This window comes from Nicotiana tabacum, chromosome 3, assembly GCF_000715075.1.
Source record: "Nicotiana tabacum cultivar K326 chromosome 3, ASM71507v2, whole genome shotgun sequence".
Taxonomy (NCBI): domain Eukaryota; kingdom Viridiplantae; phylum Streptophyta; class Magnoliopsida; order Solanales; family Solanaceae; genus Nicotiana; species Nicotiana tabacum.
Genome location: NC_134082.1, coordinates 96,871,450 through 96,881,731, shown reverse-complemented (window position 1 = coordinate 96,881,731; position 10,282 = coordinate 96,871,450). Strand labels below are relative to the sequence as shown.

Genomic DNA, 10,282 nt, shown 5'->3' with positions numbered 1-10,282 from the left:
TTTTAGAATTTGACATTAATGCCACTGTTGTTGGTAATTTAAATTCAGTAACTCCAGGTCTTTAGGATCTGTTCCGGCCATTCGGGAATACAACAGCATTCGACATGCATCAGCTCAAGTAGCGCACTAATTGGAAAAAAATAAATCAATGCCAAAATAAAATCAGCATGACCAGGAGAAATCTCCCAATGAATGTGGCTAACAACATATCTAAATTAATGGAACGGTAAGCACAGATTGTTTCCTTGAACTACAGAAAGAGTGTAGCTGATTGTCATCAAATGTCCCAAAACCAGAAAGGCGGATGCCATATGCTTCCATTCTGTGTACATCCCGTGGAATAGGTGACTGCCAAAGTCCATCCCACCATGCAGGCGGAAGAATAGGAGTATGAGCACATTGCTTAGATTGGTTGTGGCAGCTTAACGTACCAGCAAATCGGTTCCATACGTGCCCCCAACCAATCTGATTCTTTAGACCTTCTGCAAGCAAGTTACTCTGGAAGCTACTGAGGAAGGTGAAGTTTGATCCAGCAGAGGATCTATCATCTGAGTAAGATATATGTGAGTGAGAAACATTTAAAAAAAAAAAAAAAAAAGACATATTCACCAAAGGGTGGGATTAAACCACTGTGAAGTTACAAAGTTACCAAGGCTGTTAGCTGCAGCCAACGCTGCAACCAGCTGAGCAAACGTGGTCCCAACACGCCGGTGAGCCCCAGAGACAACTGCATGTTTTGCACGTGAAGCAAGAAAGAAATCAACAAATGCAACCCATCTTGGTGCTGTACCCCAATCCTTCGTTCTAAAATTGAGAGTATGAACATGTGAGTTGCCAGATATATTTCCTTTAAAGCTTTCGAAATCGAAGTGAAGGACCTAGCAAAACCAAATAAGCATGTCAACAACCCAGCTCCTTCAGATTGTGAAGTTGGAGTACTACAAGTTGGATCTCTGATAAGTAGTGCTTCCTGTTATTTTAAAAGATTAAGCAGCAACAAGGGAACTGGAAAAACCAGCTTACTTCTGCAAACTGATTCAAGTCTGGAGCAATATCTTTGACTAGAGAAGGATTATCTGAAACTAAAACTACTCTGGGCTTGGACGTCAATTTCAGATTTTCCACAGATTTTCTGATGCAAGAGAAAGCTGCTTGAACTGCTCTAATGGACCTGAGAAAATAAAAAGGATGAAAGTTGATAATTAACTGCGGAGTACGGGCTCATGTTAATTCTTTCTGACAATCTACTGAAAATCGTATACTGCAAAAACTGCAAATATACACAACATCAACTGTCCCCACTACATGTATGATCCACATGCACTGGAAAGGTACAGCATCAAATCTTTTTCTACAATCTCTGTTATGGAAAGGTAGCACTGAAATAAACTGCAAGTATTCCAAGGCAGGATAAACTAATTTCATCTAGAAAATTTTCTCCCTATTTTACTTTCTTTCTGATGGACACAAAAAAAAAAGGGAAATAGAACAGGAAAACCCCATGCAAGTCAGTGAACTATTGATAAGTGGAAGTGGGGTCATATTTACCTAGATCCTGAGATCTTGAAAATTCACACATAGCATAAGGTCTGGATAGGTAAAGGCATTAAATGCTCTATTTTTCCCTTCAAGCATTCACTGTTCAAAATGAAGAGATAATTTGGAACAATAACTTAACCAAGTAATAAGAAAATCAACAATGCTATCTTGAGCTCCATTTGTTGTTGAAACAAAAACTAACCCCTAGTTTTAGGAGGAGCAAAAGAAATATCACAAAGAAACAAGAGAAATGAAAGAAAGTTATTTTCTTTTCTTTCTTCAGTTTGGAAAATAATTTTTCCTCTCATATTCTTGCTCTTCCTTCATCCAAACCAGACAATGGGAAAAAAATTTCAAACTTCCCCTCCCTTTCTCTCCTTTTCCCTTCACTAGTTTCCAAACATCTCTTAAAAGATTATATATTGTGCAACTTATCAAAAGAAGATTATCTACTGCAAATCACTCTACTATCAGAAACAATGCACTGGAGGACAAATAATCTATGTTCATTCATGCATTGGGAAAGATAATGGGAAGAAGATGTAGAACTACGATAGCCTATTGCATCATATGGACTTTATGCACAGAACGAAACTGGAGCTTCTACGAGTAAAAGAACCAGCTTCGAATTTGAAGCTTAAATATCTTAGGATATAGAATAGTATAATCAAGAACTTGTGCAACTTTTGACTCATTTCTTTTCTGGATTTAAATAGATAAATTTGCTTTTACCCTACTATAGAATACTGGTAAGAGACCAACCAAACTATTCAACTTTCTTCACATTATCTTAATCTAACTGAGACATTGTTACTTCAGCTACTAGTTTTTACCAGAAACCTTCAACTTCAGCAAGTGTTTATTAAAAAAAAATAAAAAATCAGAAAGTTATATAGTAATGACCTATTATATGGCGAGGCAAGAATAAACTTTCAAGTTACACTACCTATTCATAAGCATCCGCATGTGTAGAGCAATATCAGGGTCAGCACCACCACTAAGTGCCCAGTTCACAGCATGTTGAATATTCTCCGACGGAGATATGAGAAGTCTCATTAGCTCCCCAAATACGTTAGGCCTATGGTGAAGGTCAGCTGGTTTTCCAAACAAATTAGAAGCAGCTATCCTCATCTCATCATGTACATTCTTCAAGAAAAATTGAGCAGCCACGGCATCTGTTGTATTCTGGAACCTGGCCCAACAAAGTCATTCATCGAAATGATTACTTTCTTTTATAAAATTTTAGGAAGAGTGTAGAGAACAAGAATCATGAATGACATTCTCATTTACCAGATAATAGGCTGTTCCCAAACCCTCCAATTGCTACACAGAACATTTGTTCGTGCTGGCTTCTGGAAGTCATCAATTCTGATAATGAGATGCCTCCCATACTTGGTCAGACAACCATTCTGTCTCCAAAGGTGCTTGATTTCTTTCAATGTAAAGGAAATATTGGAGTAAGAGATGAAATCCTCAAAAGGATATCTACCCCTGAAATTTTCGAAATGCAAAAATTAGACAGTAAAGAAGATATTTCCAGAGTACTAGGCCACTAAAACTATGCATAATCCATAGTATTATTTATTATGAAGAAAAAGAACTTCACTTATATACGAGAAATAGTTAAGAAATATGGAATCCGAAACTAGATATGTACAAATAGAAAGGCTTGAGAGAGAACCAATATATGCCTGGTTTGCCCAATTATCAACGACCGGTTCAACATCACGCTCAGTGCGGCCGCAGTTAAGATTTTGTACATCTCATTACCAAAACCTGCTTCTGATGCTTTCCCCAACACAAAACCATGCCTGCAGAACTCCTCTGGCGGAAGCGCTCGGACTCTCGAAGCACCTAAAAAGGAGACAGTATGAAATGATTTCCGTTGATAGTACTAGTTGTATGAGGCTCCTTTTTGTCTCACAGATTTGTGGACCCCAATCTTACACTTCTGGATCCACAGAAATCTGGGTCCACAAAACTGTGACACAAAAGGTTGACTCATACAACTGACAGACACAAAATAAAATTTTCCCGTAACTTGTCATAACAGGTAAAATTACACTGATTGATTGCAATGTCGGTGTCGGTGTATATAACTTAATTAACTTTCCGAAACTGTAACAGTACTTCCAGCAATTTGATAAAAAATTAAGCATAACTGTGGTTCACAAATCCAATAGATAATAGTAAAATGAAATGAAATGAAGTTAGTTAATAAGTACCATTAATAGCAAAGTGATTTTGAATGATATTCCTGACTCGGTAACTTTCCTCTGAAAACCCACGGCTAAAGACCTCGCCCATCTCCTCAACCGTAGCGCATGTTTTCAGTGATTGAGCAGCATCAGAGCGGAGATTTGTAGTATGAGCTGGCTTAGCATCTCTGTTTTCAGAATCAGAGGTGGTGATTGGGAGTTGGGTGGATGGATCGACGGACCTCAAAGTTAGGATCAATAGGCCAATGGCTGTGAAAATTGCAGTGGCGACGAGTGCGCGGTGGAGAGACAGTCGCCTCCGACGAGATCCCAGCTGGATCCTCATTTCTTCACAGTGTGAATACTGAATACCGTACTTCTCCCCTGGCCAGCTTTGAGCCTTTAACTTTTCACCCCCGAACCTAGGATCCAGTCTTTCTTTTCTTAATTATCTTTTTTCTTTTTCCTTTTTCCTTTATTTACCTCCCACATGTTATACAGTTAAAGTCTCTAGTAGTACTTCCATTTTTTATTTTATATGAATATTTTTGGAAACTATTTGACTGACTCGTATTTAAGATTTTCTTTAAAAATATGATGTTTGAATGACTATAAAATTATATCATTAAAAATAAATAATAATTTTAAGTTACTTAAATTATGTTAAATATAAATAATAATTATGATTTTTTTATGTGCTAAAAGATATACAATCATATAAAATAGAATAGAGAAAGTAGTAGATACATTTGGGGTTCGTTTGACTTAAGGGACAAATTATGCCAAATTAACAATGCGTGAATTAGTAAAGTAGAGCTTGTAGTACAAGAATTACTATTGTAGGAATTAGTAATACAAGAATGTATAATCCAGATATTATTTCTTGTTGGATGTTTTTGTTAACTTACATGGCTATGACGGTTCAGCTAGAGAGGAAGAGGAGAGAACTCGATAGAACCATAGGCACAGAGAGAGTAACTGATTTTGTTGAAATGTGAAAATGGCTGTTCAAACTAATTTGTTGTTATAGTGTTCTATTTATACACATTTATACATTAACTAACTAACCAACTCTGTTAACTATTCTAATAAATTTAACCACAGTTAGATGGACTTGAGTACACTTAACATTCCCCCTCAAGTTGTTGACTTGAATAGATTTGTACTCCAAAGTCTGCATAGCAGGTAGTCGTGTTGAACCTTTCCTAAGCTCTTTGTGAGAAGATATGCTAGTTGCTCTTTGGTTAGAACATGTTCAGTTCTGAGTATTCCCTACATGATTCTTTCCCTTACAAAGTGGCAATCATTGTCTATATATTTGGTTCTCTCATAAAATATTGGATTGACTGCTATCTGGATTGCAGTCTTGCTATCACACCTCAGCTTTATTGGGAGTTCCACATCTACTCCAAGCTCTTTGAACAATCCTATTAGCCAGGTTATCTTAGCTGTGCATGAAGCCATACTCCTGAATTCAGTTTCTGTTGAACTCTTAGATACAATTTACTATTTCTTTGACTTCCAAGATATTAGTGCACCTCCAAACTTGACCAAATAGCTTGTTATAGACCTCTTGTGTAACACTCCTCAAATTTATAAAAGTTTCGAGACACGCTAATTATAGAACTAAATTATTATTATTATTTTATTTTTCTTGCCTATAGTGAAAAAAATATTATATATATATTTAAATAATTGAATATACAATTAGGGAATATTAATTTATTAATATTACTAATTACTAAGAATAAGTATATTAATTACTAACTAAATTAAAAAGAAAAGAAAAAAAAGAGAAGGAAAATACTAAAGCCCATAAGGCAAAGCCTTAAACAAAACTAAAGAAAGAAAAAAAAAGGCTGAAGGCTAAAAAGCCTCAACAGAACAAAAAGGGCTAAAACGTGCATTCAGCAGAAGGATTAGAAGTGTTACACGATAAACTGAAACAGAGCACTACGAAACAGAGGCAACGACTCAGTCAACAAAGAAAAAAGATGTAGGGTTCTTTACAAATCACTTATTCGAATTCAGGTATATAAAATTTCCTATTGTCAATTACCCTAAGTAGTAATAGGTAAGAATTGAATAGTTAATTCCCTTCTTTCTTTATATCAACAGTAAAGTTCCGTGTTTAGGTGCAAAACTTTAAAATTAATTAAAATACACTGATTGTTGTAGAAACGATTGTTTGACGGGTGTCAATTGGATTGGGGCCTACGTATTGGCTCGAGAAGTTTTGAGGTGAGTTTATATAACCCTTTACTAAAGTGGTTTAACTCCCAAAAGCACGCATACAAGGTGTTTGATGAATTGATTAAAAGAATTTATATTTACCTAATTGGAGTGGGTGAGTACCTATTAGCTTAGAATTATTTTAGTGCATAAATTGTATACATCAAAAGATCCTACGATACTTAGTTACTCCAATGAACATGCATGTCCTATTGATAAATACCATGTCTTTGGCGTATTTTCTTGTAATGCAGAACTCTTGAATGAATGCAATTGGGTGGCAGTACTTCTTGCAACATCTATCAATAAATTAATATAAATATTGCAAAAATTAGAAATTCCCAAAAGCTTGTACTTTGATTCATTATTTGAAGGTGTAGAGCTGTTACGTTGCTGCATGCGTGTTGTGGAGACAGTAAATTCTCATATTTTTGTGTAATTTTTATAGGCCATTTTCATATGGAAAAAAAAGGAAGAAAATTTCATGAAGACGCAAGAATCTTTAGAAATACTTTTGAATGTTTATTTCATTCTTATGCCATACCTTACGTTTAAGGATTCCAAAATGAGTATGTTTGAAAGATTTAGACTTGAAAAGTCACAAGAAGAAGTTTTAGAAAGAAAAGATTTTTGGGAGTATCCTTTATTCTGAGAAGGGGTCATCGTCCAGGCTAAGGGTCCTGACCAAGACGCTGACTTCCTGAAACTACTTGTGCCAAAGTAGGGAGCATACGAGCCGAGGGTCTCGTTGCTGAGAATTTACTTAGCCATGCTAAGGTATGATACATGAGCGCTGAGAACCATGAAGCGAGTGGCACCTCGTGGATTGGGCCTATTCGATCAGGTTGGGATCGAACCCATGCCGATCACACGGTGACTGAGACAGAATTAAGTCAGGATAGTTGGAACTCCCAAAGTATAAAGTGAAGTATTTTTTTAAAAAAAAAGAAAAAGAGAAGAATTTCTTTTAGAATATTCATAAATTGCTATTATGCAATTATTTTAGAATTATTCTTATAAGCTTTATGTTTTACATACATTTAGAACCTTTGCTCGTAATGTATATGTTATTAATGTTTCTCCCCCTGTTGTTGAGACTCACTGAGTACAGTGGATGGAACTGACGTTCTCTTTTGGGAACTTACGTTGGTCTGCGGTACAACGTAAGAACCGGATTTGCAGGCGAGCAGGCTACGAGTTAGGATTTCATTCCCTTTCATTGCTATTGGTGAGCTCCGCTTTTGTTCGTGGAGTATTCCTTAGAGTCATCTTTATTTAGTTATTTCTTTGTTTACTTAGAGAACTGTCCAGGAAATTTCATGTCCCAAGCAGTGCGTCAGTTTATCAGTAGAAGCTTCATAGACATAGTCATTGGGTTGAGATTCAGATGTTATTTTATAATAACTTAGCAGTAATTCAGTAGTTACTACTAATAAAGCTTTGGAGTTGATTTATTTAAATATTTGAATTAATCAAAAGTATTTGGTTAGAATATTGCTTTGTTGCATATAAAGTTTGGAGTTATAATAGGTTTGATAAGCAGAGATGGTTCGCTCGGTCATATTTAGTGATCGAGTGCCGGTCTCGACTTGTTCAGAAAATGGGTCGTGACAAACTTGGTATCAGAGTCTCAGGTTTATGGAGTCCTAGGGGTCTATGAAGCTGTGTTAGTAGGGTCTTGTTTATGTGTATGAAGCGCGCCATACTTATAAACATGAGGCTACAAGCATTTAGGAAAAGTCTCTTTTTTTTATAATTTAGATCGTGCAATAGAGTCTACCTCTAAAGAATTATCTAATTTATTCATTTCTCCAAAACTCGCAGAAATGGCTCGTACTCGCAACTCTGACACTGATACTCAGGATGTTGCTCAAGAAACTATCGCTACTATTGTGGCTCAAGGTAGAACTAAGAAGGCTTCGACTCAGAAAAGGAGGGGAAAATCCACAAAGGGAGTCCAAATACCCCGGGTTGAACGAGAAGAAGGGGTGGAGCATGATGATTTAGCACCGCCCCCAACAGCAGCCCCGGCTCAGGCAACTATATCTCTCGAGGTGGGTCAAATGTTTAATGCTGTCAACAGTTCTATGGAGATGTTTAAAGACTTTATGGCCAACCAGAACGAGAGAAGAGATGAGATTCCACCTCAATCAAATAGACAGAGCAATTCTGAGTCCTCAAGAGTGAATGAATTTTTAAAGTTGAGTCCTCCAGTGTTCCGTGGTTCGATAGTTGATGAAGATCCGATATTGTGGCTGGAGGGTGTCAAGAAAGCCCTCCGAGTGATGAAAGCATTTGATGATGAAGCTGTGGAGCTAGCTGCTTACCAGCTTAGAGATGTGGCCGGTGCTTGGTTTGAGATGTGGGAAAAGGAAAGAGATGAAGATGATGGTCCGCCTACTTGGGAAGAATTTGAAGAGGCCTTCATGGCTAACTTTATCCCAGAAGAGGATAGGGAAGCTAAGGCTACAGAGTTTGAACAGCTCAAGCAAGGGAATAAAAGTGTGCAAGAGTACTATATGGAATTCATAAGGTTAGCTAAGCATGCTCCTCACATGGTTAAGACTGAAAAAGCAAAGATTCGCAGGTTTGTTGGCGGTTTAGCTTACCACATTAAGAATACGACATCAGCTGCAACAGTAGAGATGGAAGCCTTCTCCTCTGTTGTGGGATTTGCCAAGCACTTAGAGAAAGACAGACAACTAAGGAGAGAAGAAAAAGAGCATAACAAAAAAGCCCGTACAACAGGCAGATTTAATGGTACATCCAGCGGAGGCGGAAGGGATTCCTCTAATAAGGAGTCATTAGCACCAACTCAGTTCAGTCATCAGTCAGGTGGTGGGTCTTCCTTCATACGTACTCAGAGTAATGGAAATCAGTCTCGCCAGAATCAGAATTTTAGGACATCATCCTCACATAGCCAGAGTCATGCTGAGCAACATTCACACCAGCAAAGTTTTTGTGGAACATGTAAGCGGCAACATTCAGGTCAGTGCAAGCTCAGGTTTCATGGTTGCTACCATTGTGGAGACATTGGTCATATAAAGGCCAACTGCCCAAAGTTGCAACGTAATTTCAGTGGTAGATCAACTCGTCCTTCTAGTTCCTCAGCTACTGCAGTTGCACCACCTCAGGCTCGTGGTTCTCATAATCAGTCCGGGCATGGAGCAGGCAGAGGTGCAGACCGAGTTACTTAGGGAGGGGGACAACCCCGTTTGTTTGCTACAGTTGATCGTCAGAGTGCATAGGCATCTGCAGAAGTTATTACAGGTATACTTTTAGTCTGCTCACATAATTCTTATGCCATAATGGATCCAGGTTCAACATTTTCATATGTGACTCCATACCTTGCAATTAACCTCGGACTAGAACCTGAACAACTTAGTAAGCCATTCCTAGTATCTACTCCAGTTGGCGAGTCAGTGAAAGTCACCAGAGTCTATAGAGGCTGTATAGTTTCAGTCCAAGGTCGCAACACCAAAGCCGATCTCATAGAGTTAGAAATGGTGGATTTTGATGTGATCATGGGTATGGATTGGTTGTCTTCCTGCTATGCCATGTTAGATTGTCATGCCAAGATAGCCAGGTTCCAATTTCCAAATGAAGAAGTCCTACAGTGGAAGGGTAGTTCAGCATCGCTTGTAGGTAAGTTTATTTCTTATCTTAAGGCACAACGAATGATCGGTAAGGGGTGTCTCGCCTATTTGGCTCACATTATTAATCCAGAATCAGAACCACCAGCTCTTCAGTCAGTGCCAATTGTTAGAGAATTTCCAGAAGTTTTCCCAGATGACCTTCCCGGACTTCCTCCCGAAAGAATCATAGACTTCGGCATTGATCTCATGCCAGGCACTCAGCCCATATCTATACCTCCCTATAGGATGACTCCAACAGAACTTAATGAGTTGAGAGAACAGTTGAAAGACCTTCTTGACAAGGGCTTCATCAGGCCGAGTGTTTCACCGTGGGGTGCCCCGGTCCTGTTTGTCAAAAAGAAAGATGGGTCTCTCAGAATGTGTGTCGACTATCGGCAGTTGAATAAAGTTACCATTAAGAACAAGTACCCACTACCAAGAATTGATGATTTATTTGATCAACTTCAGGGTGCAAAGTACTTTTCAAAAATAGACTTGAGGTCGGGATACCATCAGTTGAGAATCAGAAAAGAGGATATATCTAAAACAGCCTTTAGAACTCGCTACGGGCATTATGAATTTCTAGTGATGTCCTTCGGGTTGACAAATGCTCCAGCTGCATTCATGGACCTCATGAATAGAATTTTCAAGCCATTCCTGGATACCTTTATTATTGTG

The 10,282-nt window shown here is 38.0% G+C and overlaps 2 protein-coding genes across 2 annotated transcripts; one reads left to right on the top strand and one right to left on the bottom strand.

Annotated features, from left to right (window-relative positions):
• Window positions 1-4,187, bottom strand: LOC107794385 (uncharacterized). Its single transcript, XM_016616867.2, has 7 exons — window positions 3,765-4,187; window positions 3,231-3,393; window positions 2,830-3,030; window positions 2,486-2,731; window positions 1,024-1,171; window positions 650-878; window positions 1-548 (listed from the first exon to the last, which is right to left on the bottom strand). Exons 1-7 carry the CDS (start codon window positions 4,081-4,083, stop codon window positions 211-213), a joined length of 1,644 nt encoding a protein of 547 aa, XP_016472353.1. The 5' UTR covers window positions 4,084-4,187; the 3' UTR covers window positions 1-210.
• Window positions 4,188-7,141: 2,954 nt separating this feature from the next.
• LOC142179469 (uncharacterized) lies at window positions 7,142-9,233 on the top strand. The gene is made up of 2 exons (XM_075249671.1): window positions 7,142-7,197; window positions 7,794-9,233. The coding sequence occupies exon 2, from the start codon at window positions 7,796-7,798 to the stop codon at window positions 9,164-9,166; it is 1,371 nt and encodes a 456-aa protein (XP_075105772.1). The 5' UTR covers window positions 7,142-7,197; window positions 7,794-7,795; the 3' UTR covers window positions 9,167-9,233.
• The last annotated feature ends 1,049 nt before the right edge of the window (window positions 9,234-10,282 follow it).